The 16,835-nt window shown below is 41.6% G+C and overlaps 1 protein-coding gene across 1 annotated transcript in view; it reads right to left on the bottom strand.

Moving 5' to 3' along the window:
- tmc1 (transmembrane channel-like 1) overlaps positions 1-16,835 on the bottom strand; it is an 83,872-nt gene that overhangs the window by 20,219 nt on the left and 46,818 nt on the right. Inside the window, exons 10-14 of the mRNA XM_067982198.1 lie at positions 16,430-16,624; positions 13,511-13,690; positions 13,255-13,410; positions 6,329-6,457; positions 6,113-6,180 (exon numbers count right to left, since the gene is read on the bottom strand). Coding sequence (XP_067838299.1) covers positions 6,113-6,180; positions 6,329-6,457; positions 13,255-13,410; positions 13,511-13,690; positions 16,430-16,624 — 728 coding nt within the window. The remainder of the gene's footprint in view (positions 1-6,112; positions 6,181-6,328; positions 6,458-13,254; positions 13,411-13,510; positions 13,691-16,429; positions 16,625-16,835) is intronic.

Here is a 16,835-nt window from a genome sequence, read left to right as displayed (position 1 = left end):
ATCTGCTCTTTTTGATTTGTTTTAAAGTATTTTTTTGTTTTCATGAGATGACTATAAGATATATTTTCTTATTTCCCTGTCAGTACTGGTGGGAAACCTCCTGATTTCAGTATTTTCCCTCTAGTCCTACTATTTAAATTAAAAATTAAAGATTGATATGTTCATTGAGTATATGTTACACATTGCAGTGGCAATGGATGACCGCAACTGCCAGTAAGCGATGGCTGACCAGTTATTTAAGCAGTAAATATATCCCAATTGAATTATTAACACAGGGAAATGCAGCTGAAAACAACATTAGGAGGGAATTTCCTCTCGGATCCTTCCAATCGGCTGCTGTAGCATCGGTGGAAGATCGGCGGAAACCCCGGATAGATGTGTAAACTCAACAGTGGTAATAACTCAATTACTTTAGCTGTGTTCATTGTAAAAGGCAACAATGGAGTGGGAAAAACTCTACCTGTACTGGAAAACTTTAATAGTGTCACTGATTGCAGACATTTGTTGAGCCCCAGTGCTAGCTCATTACCATCAGTGATGGAGAGAAGGGAAAACTGGAAACCTTGTAGTTATATTACCTCTAGATGAAATATCACCTCTCTTGACTACAAGTAGAGAAAATGTAGTCTATCTTTGGTAAGCAGGAATAGCAATAGTTTGTTATAACAAGTTATCAATTTATTGACCACTCTATCAGACAGAACAGTTGTATAATTGTTTATTAGGACTGTGCAAACATTTGGTTAAATCTCAGCAAACCTAGTTCTACCTGAAGAATATAAGTATTGATATCTTCTACAATTTAATGACAGTGCTAAAATTTACTCAGTACTAGTTTAAGTTTCTTTCCAGTTTTCCACATTATCATTTAGTAAATGAATAAGATAAGCTTCCTTTGTTGCTTGCTTCATCACATGCACCAAGTTTGGAAAATTAAATCAGGGAAAGAAATTATCATCCGAGAAAATTTGGGGGATTAGATCAGGGTAAGTAGGCTATCATCCAAACGCTGCACTCGGTGAGCGGCGGTGAGCGGCGGGAGAGAGCGAGACCAGAGCTTACTCTGAGAGCGAGACTCTGAGACCAGCGGCAGAGTTCGAGGTGACGTCACCAGTCAGAAAGTGACGCGGCACAGGGGAGGCAGCTGATTGGTGAGTAGGTTCAGGTGAGTATTTCTACCGTTTTACTGTAAGTAAAGTAATAAGAAAGGGAAGGTCTGCAGGTTTTATAGCAGGTAGTGTTTTTTTTTAGTGAACCTAGGTCCCTAGTATAGTTAACATTTTCTAATTTCAACGTAATTTAAAAGGGGTAACTAATCTAAGGCAAGTCATGGCAGCAGACCTCGCACCCATGATATGCCCCTCCTGCAAGATGTGGAAAGTCATGGACACTACCAGTGTCCCTGCCGACCATGTGTGCAGGAAGTGTGTCCACCTGCAGCTACTGACCGATTGTATCTCGGAGCTGGAGCTGCGGGTGGATTCACTGTGGAGCATCCGCGATGCAGAGAAACTCGTGGATAGCACGTTTAGCGAGTTGGTCACACCGCAGGTAAAGGGTATACAGGCAGGAAGTGAATGGGTGACCACCAGGAAGAGTAAGAGGTGCAGGCAGGTAGTGCAGGGGTCCCCTGTGGCCATCCCCCTCTCAAACAGATATGCCACTTTGGATGCTGTTGGGGGGAATGACTTATCAGGGGAAGGCAGCAGCAGCTAACTTCCTGGCACCACGGGTGGCTCTGCTGCACAGGCTGGGAGAAAAAGAGTGGAAGAGCTATAGTGATAGGGGACTCAATTGTAAGGGGAATAGACAGGCGTTTCTGCGGCCGCAACCGAGACTCCAGGATGGTGTGTTGCCTCCCTGGTGCAAGGATCAAGGACGTCTCGGAGCGGGTACAGAACATTTTGGAGGGGGAGGGCGAACAGCCAGCTGTCGTGGTGCACATAGGCACCAACGATATAGGTAAAAAAGGGGATGAGGTCCTAAAAGCAGAATATAGGGAGTTTGGAGGTAAATTAAAAAATAGGACCTCAAAGGTAGTAATCTCAGGATTGCTGCCAGTGCCACGTGCTAGTCAGAGTAGAAATAGGAGGATATTTCAAATGAATACGTGGCTAGAGGAATGGTGCAAGGGGGAGGGATTCAAATTCCTGGGACACTGGAAACGGTTCTGGGGGAGGTGGGACCAGTACAAACCAGACGGTCTGCACCTGGGCAGGGCCGGGACCGCTGTCCTAGGAGGAGTGTTTGCTAGTGCTGTTGGGGAGGGTTTAAACTAAAGTGGCAGGGTGTTGGGAACCTGAGCAGGGAGACAGAGGAAAGCGTAACAGGAAGGGACAGAAGGTATGGAGTAATAGGTAAAGTGTTAAAAAAGGAAAAAGCAGGAACTAAGCGTCACAAAACAGATTTGAAAGTTCTTTATCTGAATGCACGTAGCATTCGTAACAAAATGGACGAGTTAACTGCACAAATAACTACGTATGGGTATGATCTTGTGGCCATTACAGAAACATGGTTGCAGGGTGACAACGACTGGGAATTAAATATGCCAGAGTATTTAACAATCAGGAAGGACAGGCAGGAAGGAAGGGGAGGTGGGGTGGCTATGTTAATAAAGGAAGGAATCACTGTAATACAGATAAATGATATTGGGACAAAGCATCAAGATAATGAAACAGTTTGGGTAGAGATAAGGAATAATAAGGGGAAAAAAACACTAGTGGGCGTAGTATATAGGCCTCCTAATAGTTGCAACTCTGCTGGAAGAAGTATTAATCAGGAAATAAGGGAACAGCCATAATTATGGGGGATTTTAACTATCATATTAACTGGACAAATCAAATTGGGCAGAGCAGCCTTGAGGAAGAGTTCATTGAGTGCATCAGGGATGGATTTCTTGAGCAGTATGTAACTGATCCTACAAGGGGGCAGGCAACCCTGGACCTGGTCCTGTGTAATGAGTCAGGATTAATTAATAATGTCCTAGTTAAGGATCCCCTTGGAACGAGCGACCACAACATGGTTGAATTCCATATCCAATTAGAGGGTGAGAAGGTTGATTCTCAAACAAGCGTACTGAGCTTGAATAAAGGAGACTATGATGGTATGAGAGCGGAATTGATTAAAGTGGACTGGGAAAATAGATTAAAGGGTAAGACGGTACATGAGCAGTGGTGCTCATTTAGGGAGTTATTTTACAACTTTCAAAATAAATATATTCCACTGAGGAAAAAAGGGTGTAAAAGAAATGACAGCCATCCGTGGCTAAGTAAAGAAATTAAGGATAGTATCCGACTAAAAACAAGGACATATAAGGTAGCCAAACTTAGTGGGAGGATAGAAGATTGGGAAGTCTTCAAAAGACAGCAAAAAGTAACTAAAGGATTGATTAAGAAAGGGAAGTTAGATTATGAAAAGAAATTAGCAAAAAATATAAAAACAGATAGCAAGAGTTTCTATAGTTATATAAAAAGATAAAGGGTGGCGAAGGCAAACATAGGTCCCTTAGAGGATGAGACCGGGAAATTAATGGTGGGAAACATGGAGATGGCAAAAATGCTGAACAAATATTTTGTTTCAGTCTTTACGATAGAGGACACTAAGAATATCCCAACACTGGACAAACAGGGGGCTCTACGGGGGGAGGAGCTAAATACGATTAAAATCACTCAGGAGATGGTACTCAGTAAAATAATGGCACTCAAAGCGGATAAATGCCCTGGACCTGATGGCTTACATCCTAGGGTCTTGAGGGAAGTGGCAGTAGGGATTGTGGATGCTTTGGTGATAGTTTTCCAAAATTCCCTGGACTCAGGAGTGGTCCCGGCAGATTGGAAAACTACTAATGTAACATCGTTATTTAAAAAGGCTGGAAATTATAGGCCAGTTAGCTTAACATCTGTGGTGGGTAAAATTTTGGAGTCTATTATTAAGGAGACAGTAACGGAACATTTAGATAAGCATAATTTAATAGGACAAAGTCAGCATGGCTTTATGAAGGGGAAGTCATGTCTGACAAATTTGCTTGAGTTCTTTGAGGATATAACGTACAGAGTGGATAAAGGGGAACCAGTGGACGTAGTGTATTTAGACTTCCAGAAGGCATTCGACAAGGTGCCACATAAAAGATTATTACTTAAGATAAAAAATCATGGGATTGGGGGTAATATTCTGGCATGGGTGGAGGATTGGTTATCGAACAGGAGGCAGAGAGTTGGGATAAATGGTTCATTCTCGGACTGGCAACCAGTAAACAGTGGTGTTCCACAGGGATCGGTGCTGGGTCCCCAACTCTTTACAATCTATATTAATGATTTGGAGGAGGGGACCGAGTGCAACATATCAAAATTTGCAGATGATACAAAGATGGGAGGGAAAGTAGGGAGTGAGGAGGACATAAAAAACCTGCAAGGGGATATAGACAGGCTGGGTGAGTGGGCGGAGATTTGGCAGATGCAATATAATATTGGAAAATGTGAGGTTATGCACTTTGGCAGGAAAAATCAGAGAGCAAGTTATTTTCTTAATGGCGAGAAACTGGAAAGTACTGCAGTACAAAGGGATCTGGGGGTCCTATTGCAAGAAAATCAAAAAGTTGGTATGCAGGTGCAGCAGGTGATCAAGAAAGCCAACGGAATGTTGGCTTTTATTGCTAGGGGGATAGAATATAAAAACAGGGAGATATTGCTGCAGTTATATAAGGTATTGGTGAGACCGCACCTGGAATACTGCATAAAGTTTTGGTGTCCACACTTAAGAAAAGACATACTTGCTCTCGAGGCAGTACAAAGAAGGTTCACTCGGTTAATCCCGGGGATGAGGGGGTGGACATATGAGGAGAGGTTGAGTAGATTGGGACTCTACTCATTGGAGTTCAGAAGAATGAGAGGCGATCTTATTGAAACATATAAGATTGTGAAGGGGCTTGATCGGGTGGATGCAGTAAGGATGTTCCCAAAGATGGGTGAAACTAGAACTAGGGGGCATAATCTTAGAATAAGGGGCTGCTCTTTCAAAACTGAGATGAGGAGAAACTTCTTCACTCAGAGGGTGGTAGGTCTGTGGAATTTGCTGCCCCAGGAAGCTGTGGAAGCTACATCACTAGATAAATTTAAAACAGAAATAGACAGTTTTCTAGAAGTAAAGGGAATTGGGGGTTATGGGGAGCGGGCAGGAAATTGGACATGAAGCTGAGTTCGGATCGGTCAATGCCCTGTGGGTGGCGGAGAGGGCCCAGGGGCTGAGTGGCCGGGTCCAGGTCCTACTTCGTGTGTTCTTTAGTTTTGTGGTTGGGATCAGATCAGCCATGATCTTATTGAATGGCGGAGCAGGCTCGAGGGGCCGATTGGCCTACTCCTGCTCCTATTTCTTATGTTCTTATGTTCTTATCTATTGTTCATAATATAACAACTTTTCCAAAATGTTGGCATATGTTTGATGATGTCAACATCACTCCACAGAAGTTCTCTTCCTGACAATCATGGAAAGGTATTGACAGTATCTGTAGAGATATCCACAGTCCAGATCATTCTACCATCTCATCCTCCTACCCCCCAACGAAAGGAGACAGCAAATGGTAATTTAAAGAGTTAAGACAAGAAAACTGTACAGAGAATAATGGAGGACTAGGGGATAATTATCAATTGTCAGAAAATCATTTTCAGCTGGCACCTGAATTTCCAATATGTGTCCCCGACTGATGAGGCTCCCTGCTGGCAACTCAAAGTCTGAAAGTTACCCCTTAGATCCCCAAATGAGTCTGCCAGCAGCACAGGATCATCTGCAAAATGGAGCATCACAGTTGGTTCAGAAATGCCCAGAACAGATACTTTGAAACCATTCCTTATGATGTTATCCAACACATCAATGATGAAGATATCGAATAGGAGGAGTAACAGATGATTACCTTTCTGCATTCCTCTTTTAAGAGAGATTAATCCAGTGAATCCCCCATCTCTCTTCATATATAAATCTTGGAGCTGGAGTACACAGGAATTGATCATGGACTCCCATGACTTTCAGCTTCCTCAGAAGGACCGTGTGAGGCACAAGGTCGAAAGCCTTATGAATATCTCTGAAAGCAATGTGAGTGTTACCTTTATGCTCCACCCACCATATCATGCCTTGATTGAAGATCAGACCCAGAACGTTCCCACTGATATCAAATTCTCCATAGGAGGGCTAGACAAAAATAATAGCTTTTGTTCAATGATTTATCCCAAGCAATTATTACAATTGACTGTTGCTCGTATTATGTTGATATTCTAGTAATGATATGTATGTGTGTATATATATGTATATATAGAAAATATAATTAGTCAGTACTTACAAACCCATACTCCAGGTCCCAGCACCAGCAGTAGTTAACAAATCTGACAAATACAGCACGGAAAAAATCTCCAATCAATATAGTTATGACTGTCGTCAAGGTATCTGAAACGGTGAGCCGTACAAACTCCTGTGAGAAAGTAGAAATGCACTTTAATACATTTACATTTCTCAGATTCCAATAAAACCCTCAGCCAATTATCATAGTTACTTACTTCATAAATTCAGACATGTCTTTCCCTGAATAAGATCAGACAGAGCTGATATTTTAAGTAAAACGAAAATTAACAATATATATTTGCAGCAATTGTCATTTCTTTTTGAAGACAGTACTTAAAACAGGAATTACAGCATTACCCTTTGAGTCTTTAATGTCCTCAGGATCTTATGAAATTAATGGACCTTTTCTATGGAATAATATTTATTAAAAAACTTTTTTTTGGAAATTTCTGATGGTGACTAGTATAAAGCCGATTCGGAGAAACATTTGGAACCATGGAATTACTTGTAGAATCATAGAACGGTTACAGCACGGAAGGAGACCATTGGGCCCATTGAGTCTACACCGGATCTATGCAAGAGCAATCCAGCTAGTCCCACTCGCCCGGCTTATCGCCAAAGCCCTGCAAATTGTTTTCCTTTCAAGTTCCCTTTTGAAGGCCATGATTAAATCTGCCTCCACCACCCCTTCTGGCAGAGCAAACCAGATCCTAACCACTCACAGTGTAAAAAGGTTTCTCGTCGTGTCACCTTTGGTTCTTTTGCCAATCACCTTAAATCTATGCCCTCTGGTTCTTGACCCTTCTGCCAGTGGGAACAGTTATTCTCTATCTACTCTGTCTAGATCCTTCATGATTTTGAATATCTCTATCAAATCTCCTCGCAACCGTCTCTGTTCCAAGGAGAAGAACCCCAGCTTCTCCAGTCTATCCACGTAACTAAAGTCCCTCATCCCTGGAATCACTCCAGTGAATCTCTTCTGCACCTTCTCTAAGGCCTTCACATCTTTCCTGAAGTGCGGTGCCCAGAACTCCAGTTGTGGCCGAACCAGTGTTTTATGAAGGATCATCATGACTTCCTTATTTTTGTACTCTATGCTTCTATTTCTAAAGCCCAGGATCCCATATGCTTTTTTAACTGCTTTCTCAACCTGCCCTGCCATCTTCAACGATTAATGCATATATACCCCCAGATCTCTCTGTTACTGTACCCCTTTTAGAGTTGTGCCCTTTAGTTTATTTTGCCTCTCCTCGTTCTTCCTACCGAAATGTATCACTTCACATTTTTCTGCTTTAAATTTCATCTGCCATGTCTCCGCCCAGGCCACCAGCCTGTCTATAGCCTCTTGAAGTCTATCATTATCCTCCTCACTGATTACCATCCTTCCAAGTTTTGTGTCATCTGCAAATTTTGAAATTGTGCCCTATACACCCAAGTCCAAGTCATTAATATATATCAAGAAAAGCAGTTCTTTCTCCCTCCAGTCCAAAAAACAACCGTTTACTACTACCCACTGTTTCCTGTCACTTTGCCAATTCTGTATCCATGTTGCTACTGCTCCCTTTATTCCATGGGCCGCAATCTTGATGACAAGCCTACCATGCAGCACTTTATCAAACGCCTTTTGAAAGTCCATATACATTACATCAACTGCATTGCCCTCATCTACCCTATCTGTTACCTCATCAAAAAACTCTATCAGGTTAGTTAAACACAATTTGCCTTTAACAAATCCATGCTGGCTTTCCCTAATCAAGCCACACTCGTCCAAGTGACTGTTAATTCTATCCCGGATTATCGTTTCTAGAAGTTTCCCCACCACTGAGGTTAAACTGATTGGCCTTTAGTTGCTAGGTTTATCCTTATACCCTTTTTTGAGAAAGGGTGTAACATTTGCAATTCTCCAGACCTCTGGCACCACCCCTGTATCTAAGGATGATTGAAAGATTGTACTTCTAGTATTCTTCACAAAATGTTCATGCTTGCTAAAAATATTTCTTTATGATCTATGAGTAGAAGATAAAAATAATCTGACTCATTCAAAAATTGTTTTTCATAATGTCATCAATTTCAAAGATATTCCAATTTTTTCAGCAGAAGTTAATTTTTATATTCATATAACTAACCTTTGCACTTCACTTTTGGGTTCCTGTTAGTCACAGATAGGTGCTAACCAGACATTAGTGGCATAGAACTGATTTTAGTTTCATTCATAGCAGATAGCAAGTTAGCACAGATAAACTTTCATAGCTCCTACCTAAAGGTAAGGTTTAATTATTCTGTAAGAAATGTCCCACATACATTGTTCCAAATCCTTTCTAAATAACTTGCTGAAACAAATCACACCTTTTAAGCAGGCGCCGGATTTTCCGGATGCATGGGGTAGGCGGGTGCAGAACCCATGTAAATGAGGCATTCTTCTGCTGCCCAGTAAACTCAAGCTAAAGCACACTGGCAGATGTGATCCCAGTGTAGCAGCTGGGATCGCGGCCCGTGGATTTTCGGGACAAATCGTGTTATTGTAAAATATATACATTTTTGAATACTCTATTTTGTATAAACACTTATTTTTAACATTAGAAATTTCACTTACTGAAAAAAATGGTGGATGGAAAAAATTTAGAAAGCATATGTGAGAAGCCAATAGCCAGAGTGTGCAATCACAGCATAAGAACATAAGGAAAGGAGCAGGAGTAGGCCATACAGCCCCTCAAGCCTGCTCCACCATTCAATAAGATCATGGCTGATCTTTGGCCACAACTCCACTTTCCTGCCCGATCCCCATATCCCTTGATTCCCTTAGTGTCCAAAAATCTATCGATCTCAGTCTTGAATATACTCAACGGCTGAGCATCCACAGCCCTCTGGGATAGAGAATTCCAAAGGTTCACAACCCTCTGAGTGAAGAAATTTTTCCTCATCTTGGTCCTAAATGGCCGACCATTAATCTTGAGACTATGATGCCTAGTTCTAGACTCTTCAGGCAGCGGAAACAGCCTTTCAGCATCTACCCTGTCAAGCCCTCTAAGAATTTTATATGTTTCAATGAGATCTTAGAATCATAGAATGGTTACAGCACAGAAGGAGGCCATTCAGCCCATCAAGCCTGTGCCATCACTTTGCAAGAGCAATCCAATTCGTCCCATTCCCTGCTCTTTTCCTGTAGCCCTGCAAATTTTTTCTCTTCAAATATTTATCCAATTCCTGTCTGAAAGCCACGGTTAAATCTGCTTCCACCACCCTTTCAGGCAATGCATTCCAGATCATAACTACTCGCTGCTTAAAAATGTTTTTCCTCATTTCGCCTTTGGTTCTTTTGCCAGACACCTTAAATCTGTGTCCTTTGGTTCTCGACCCTTCTGCCAATGGGAACAGTTTCTCTTTATTTACTTTATCTAAAACCTTCATGATTTTAAACACGTCTATCAAATCTCCTCTTAAACTTCTCTGGTTTAAGGAGAACAACCCCAGCTTCTCAAGTCTATCCACGTAACTGACGTCCCTCATCCCTGGAACAATTCTAGTAAATCTTTTCTGCGCCCTCTCTAAGGCCTTCTCATCTTTCCTGAAGTGCGATGCCCAGAACTGGACACAATACTCCAGTTGTGGCCGAACCAGTGTTTTATAAAGGTTCAAAATAACTTCCTTGCTTTTGTACTCTGCCTCTATTTATAAATCCCAGGGTCCCGTATGCTTTTTTAACTGCTTTCTCAACCTGTCCTGCCACCTTCAAAGATTTGTGCACATATACTCCCAGGTCTCTCTGTTCCTTTAGAATTGTACCATTTAGTTTATATTGCCTCTTCTCATTGTTCCTGCCAACATGTGTCACTTCGCACTTCTCTGTGTTAAATTTCATCTGCCATGTGTCCACCCATTCCACCAGCCTGTCTATGTCCCGTTGAAGTGTATTACTATCCTCCTCACTGTTTACTACCCTTCCAAGTTTTGTGTCATCTGCACATTTTGAAATTGTACCCTATACACCCAAGTCCAAGTCATTAATATATATCAAAAAAAGCAGTGGTCCTAGTACCGACCACTGGGGAACACCACTGTATACCTTCCTCCAGATCGAAAAACAACTGCTCACCACTACTCTCTGTTTCCTTAGCCAATTTCGTATCCATGCTGCCACTGCCCCTTTTGTTCCATGGGTTTCAACTTTGCTTACAAGCCTATTATGTGACACTTTATCAAACGCCTTTTGAAAGTACTTATATACACAACATCAGTCGCATTGCCTTCATCAACCCTCTCTGATACCTCATTAAAAAACTCAATCAAATTATTTAAACACAATTTGCTTTCCAAGCTAGCTTTCCTTTATTAATCCACACTTGTCCAAGTGACTATTAATTTTATCCCAAATTATCATTTCTAATAGCTCCCCCACCGAGGTTAAACTGACTGGCCTATATTTACCAGGTTTATCCTTATACCCTTTTTTGAACAAGGGTGTAACATTTGCAATTCTCCAGTCTTCTGGCACCACCCCCATCTCATCTCTCATTCTTCTAAACTCCAGAGAATATAGGCTCATTTTATTCCATCTCTCCTCATAGGACAACCCTCTCATCCCATGAACCAATCTAGTGAACCTTCATTGCACCTCCTCTAAGGCAAGTATATCCTTCCTTAGGTAAGGAGACCAAAACTGTACACAATACTCCAGGTGTGGTCTCACCAGAGCCCTATATAATTGCAGAAGGTACGAGCCCATGGAATCCAGGGTGCCTTGGCACTTTGGATACAAAACTGGCTTAGTGGCAGAAGGCAGAGGGTGATGGTCGAAGGTTGTTTTTGTGACTGGAAGCCTGTGGCCAGTGGGGTACCACAGGGATCGGTGCTGGGTCCCTTGCTGTTTGTGGTCTACATTAATGACTTGGATATGAATGTAAAAGGTATGATCAGTAAGTTCGCTGATGATACAAAAATTGGTAGGGTGGTAAATAGCGAGGAGGATAGCCTCAGTCTGCAGGACGATATAGATGGGTTGGTCAGATGGGCGGAACAGTGGCAAATGGAATTTAACCCGGAAAAGTGCGAGGTGATGCACTTTGGAGGGACTAACAAGGCAAGGGAATACACAATGAATGGGAGGACCCTAGGCAAGACAGAGGGTCAGAGGGATCTTGGTGTGCAAGATCACAGATCCCTGAAGGCGGCGGAACAGGTAGATAAGGTGGTAAAGAAGGCATATGGGATACTTGCCTTTATTAGCCGAGGCATAGAATATAAGGGCAAGGAGGTTATGATGGAGCTGTATAAAACACTGGTTAGGCCACAGCTGGAGTACTGTGTGCAGTTCTGGTCGCCACACTACAGGAAGGATGTGATCGCTTTGGAGAGGGTGCAGAGGAGATTCACCAGGATGTTACCAGGGCTGGAGCGCTTCAGCTATGAAGAGAGACTGGGAAGATTGGGTTTGTTTTCCTTGGAGCAGAGGAGGCTGAGGGGGGACATGATTGAGGTGTACAAAATTATGAGGGGCACAGATAGGATGGATACTAAGGAGCTTTTTCCCTTCGTTGAGGGTTCTATAACAAGGGGACATAGATTCAAGGTAAAAGGCGGGAGGTTTAGAGGGGATTTGAGAAAGAACTTTTTCACCCAGAGGGTGGTTGGAGTCTGGAACTCACTGCCTGAAAGGGTTGTGGAGGCAGGAACCCTCACAACATTCAAGAAGCATTTGGATGAGCACTTGAAATGCCATAGCATACAAGGCTACGGACCAAATGCTGGAATATGGGATTAGAGTAGACAGGGCTTGATGGCTGGCGCGGACACGATGGGCCGAAGGGCCTCTATCCGTGCTGTATAACTCTATGACTCTATGACTCTCTATGACTCTATGACCTCATTACCCTTATACTTCAAGCCTCTTGCAATAAAGACTAACATACCATTTGCCTTCCTAGTTGCTTGCTCTACCTGAATGTTAACTTTCTGTGATTCATGTACAAGGACACCCAAATCCCTGTGAATACCAACCTTTCTTAGTCTCTCACCTTTTAAAAAATATTCTGCTTTTCTATTCTTCCTACCAAAGTGGATAATTTCATATTTCCCCACATTATACTCCATCTGCCTCCTTCTCACCCATTCACTTATCCTGTCCACATGCTCTCACTATAAAATGGCAGCTATCATGTAGCACATAGATAACATTGTAAATCTTGATTATAGTGCCACCTGCAGCAGTAATAGGGACTGCAAGTACTCACAATGAGCTTTCAATGAAATGCATGCTCCACCTATCGAATTTAATATATATTAGACTGATAGTTATGCATGGGGGATGCCAACTGTTCATTTAGTAATGTCATCTAAGAACCTTGTAATCACTCCCAGGTATCTACACTTTTGTACAGCTAATAGGAGCTACTGTGCTTTGTAGAAGGCTCTCTGAGGTATAGTAAAACTGCAAAGCGTTGGTTGAGTAGTACTAATGACAAGATGGAGCAGAGAGATTATCCATGCTACCTCCTACTGGAATTATAAGCTTTATCTGACTGTTGTAAATAGTCATAATTTAAGTGTGAATAAAATATAAATAGATGAACGTTTGCTCTTGATTAACCCTCAAAAGAAAGACACTGAAGGGTGTGGAGAGAACATAAAGATGTGGGGTTCAAGTATATAATTTCCTGAAACTCCACAAGCAGAAATATAAAATCATCAAAAAAAAGGCCAATAACATTTGGGGTTTTATAAATAGAGGCAGCAAATACAACAGTAAAGTAATGATACATTTATACAAGGCCTTGGGTAGGCCATACTTAAAAGTTAGGGTTGTTGCAACATGGAATGCTTTGCTACAGGAAGTGACTTAGTGCTGGAGATCTTGGGAATTTAGGTTCAAATTACGAGGCTTTGGTGTTGCACTGATTAGTGTAATTAATAATGTTTTTTAACAATAGATACCTGCCCCACCATGGTCTCCCAGCAAGGTCCTCTGGGTACAATTGCAGGATCTACTTCTATTGGAGGATGTGCAGTTGAGTTCTCCAACCAGGTTCCATTATAAAGGGTCTTCTCCCAGATGGTAATATTGTACCTAATAATCTTTTCCTCTTCAAGCTAAAATCAAAGAAGCAATACAAAGAGATATAGACTTCTTTTGCCTAAAATGTTATTTTGTATGTGAAGACATAATGAATAATTATTGCACCGTTCTTGCCTTGAGATTAATTTCATCCAATAAAGCGATAATAAATGTGTAGAGGTTACCAAGAAACAAAGCAAAAATGCGGCCCAGTTGCCATTGGAGTGCAATGCGTGGGTGATAGTTCTCTAAAGGACTGATGATGTCAAACAACATTGGACAGAACATACCCAGCAGCGACATGACCATATTTACCTAATAAAAATCACATAAGATTAACATGATTATTAATAACATCACACAAAGTTTAATCAAATGAATACTGTAGAGAAGCAGCAGTGTGACATTTCAATCTCTTTAAAGGAAAACATAAGAGGCCACAAATATCAAGATGCTCAAAATAGATCTCATTCAATTAGATCTTTTTAAGTTCAACTAAATTTAATGAGGCACTGTCTCCAGGAACAAGTGTTTGTCAATCATTTTATCATCTGAAAACTTAGATTAATGTGCAAAGAAATCATAAATACATTATTTTTAATGCATTTATGAAGTCACTACAAAATAGCGACCAGAGTGATTCTTCCCCCAGAGTAGTAGAGTGTGAAAATCCCCAAAAAGCCTGCAGACCTTCCATTAAAAATAAAGACGTTAGGCGGCAGATTTTTCTGTTAGCCACAATGTCAGAGTAACTTCGATGGGCTGGCCATCTGCCCACCACATGCCTGCACCACTGACCCTGGTCGATTTCCTGCAGCCCAAGGTCGTTATAATAATTTTGGCAGGCTCCTGTGCTGTTCCTGCTGCTGCAGGGTTGGGGAGAGGGAATTGGCTGTGATGTAGCAAGGCTGGAGGACCTGGCAGAAGGGCCAAATGCTTGAAATGGGGAATAACCTATTTTCAAATCTCCCGCCTTGCCTAGTGCCATTGATTGTACTCAGCAAGTTCGCCCTTCTAAAATGTAAATTCCCCTATGTCCCCATAGCAACCCTAGATTGGAGGAAAGCATTTCATTATTCGCACACAGTGTTGCTATGGCATAAATGATAGGATATGTCATACAATGTATTTCCCATCATTTGAATCTCATTTTAATACTCTCACTCATATTTGGACAGATATATTGTACCCCTTCCGTTAGTTCCGCTGGGAAATCCTAGAAGTGGTGTCATGTAGTGGAGAGCAATGGAACGCCGCCTTGCCTGACTTTTCTTTTCCACCTACCCCAGATCAGCCCAATGGCAGAGGAAAATATTTCCTAACAACAATAAATGACATGCTTAAAATGCAGGAGTGGACTATTGATGGATTCCTTGAAGCCATGTCTACATCAAAAAGGCCAAGTTAAATCTGAAAGGAACATCTGCTTACAATGGGAGCTATTTTGATTTTGGGTGAAAACTCTCCTGGTTTTCATTTCCATTGAAGGCCCAGGTGCCCAGAGAATTTCCATCCCGTCCACCCCACTTATTACTGCTTCCCAGGGCCATCACAAGGAAGGTGACGGTCGGCCCCAAGAAGCAGCAGTAATGGCCCTGAGGTTCCCTCATGGAGGACCTTGAAGCTGCCTTCTCTCCCCTTGGTCTGGCCCTCAATATGTATCTTGGCTTAGACCTTCAGTGTTTCAGCTGATCTGATCTTCAGGGTGCTTCTGCCCCTTTAAGGTCTGTCACCGGCTCTTCTGATGTTGCTGCAGCATCCCCACTGCAGCACTGTTAATATTTCCCTCTTCACACTGGTGGGCTCCCTTCTGGCGGAGTAGGGGAGAGGAGAACGAGCAACAGGCATCCTGGGAAGCCAGGCTCATAAGACAACATGGCAGGAGATCACCTTTTACAGATACCCAGCAACCAGGGTGTATTTCCCCAAAATAGTATTCCTTCATATATCCATGCAATTATGTGTCAGGAGGTCTCTACATTCTAAGGGATGTGTGCAGAAGATCTTGGAGCGGTCACTTGCTCCAGGATTCTCTGCATTGTAGAGAAGTTCTCTCTGAAAGTACCACAAATGATGTATTGGACCCCACCACCATCCATGTCATCGAAGGGTTTTTGCAAAGTATTATGATTCAGATGCTCTGCATCCATTTGTCTTTTCATGGCCATTAGCCTTTTTGATTACTTTTTGGCCTATGCACTAGCTTTTAGTGATTTGTGTACAGGGACAACTAAATCCCTTTGCTCCTTCACAGTTCCTGCTCTCTCACCATTAAGAAACTATTCCAATTTGTCTTGCTCGGATCCAAAGTGGATGATCTCACAATTCTCCACATTGAACTTCATCTGCCATGGTTTTGCCCACTCACTTAGTCTGTCTATATCCCTTTCTATCTTCCTGCTCCCATTTAAACAATTTACTGTGCCTCCTAACTTAGTGTCATCTGCAAACTTGGATATACAACTCTCTATTCCTTCATCCAAGTGCTTAATATTCATGGTGAAAGGCTAAAGTCCCAGTACAGATCCCTGTGGAACAGCATTTGTCACATTCCATCAATCAGAAAACTTTTATCCCTACTCTCTGTCTCCTACCTCCCAATAAATTACCAACCCACGTCACAAGGTTACCACCAATTCCATGCACTTTCAGTTTTGGTAATAATCTCTTTATCAAGTATTTTAGAAAATTTGTTAACAAATGTAAATATTTGACCTTGTCACTTATATAAGGAGAAAAATCCTCTGATTTTGTCTTATGTAATTTATTAAAATAAATATTCATCATATGTTTGTTTAGTTATTTATTTATAAATTCAAGCAGGTGACAGATGTCCTGGAAACAAAAAAATGGGAGTCATGCATCTAAATTTGAATTGGGCAAAATCTAGGTTATTGCAAATCAAATGGTTCAATTTAGTTCAGAGCTCATGAGTGACAAATTGTCCCACTTAAAATAATTAAGATGCATGTTTCAAACTACAGTTAGATTTATGTAACTGATTCAATATGCCAATCTGTTCCCACAGTTGTGAAAATTACTCTGTGCACTAACTTCATTTCTTTCCCACCATCCATAGTCATCCAGTCCTTCCTGTGCAAACTTCTGAGACCTTCTGACGACAAAGAAAATCAGGTAACCACTTCCAGCCAAAGTGAGGAGCACCAAGAAGTTGGCAAGAACCCGTAAGAATCTGGTTAAATGGATATTTCCTTCTTTCCGATTCTCTTGTTCTTCAAGAATGGATTCCTGTGTTCAAATTAATTTTTTTTAAAGTCATATGTGAATGTCTAATAAAATACCCGTCCACAGGACAAACAATTTATGGCATGCAAATCTTGGTTACTTTAGCTATGTATTTAGGCTCAGTGATCCAGCAGAGTGACACAGAATGTCAATATACTAGGCATTCTTCCATAGTTGTGTAAAAGATCTGTACCTTATCAATAAATAACTCAAA

This window comes from Heptranchias perlo, chromosome 4, assembly GCF_035084215.1.
Source record: "Heptranchias perlo isolate sHepPer1 chromosome 4, sHepPer1.hap1, whole genome shotgun sequence".
In the NCBI taxonomy this organism is placed as follows: Eukaryota; Metazoa; Chordata; class Chondrichthyes; order Hexanchiformes; family Hexanchidae; genus Heptranchias; species Heptranchias perlo.
This window is presented reverse-complemented; position numbering and strand designations above follow the sequence as displayed.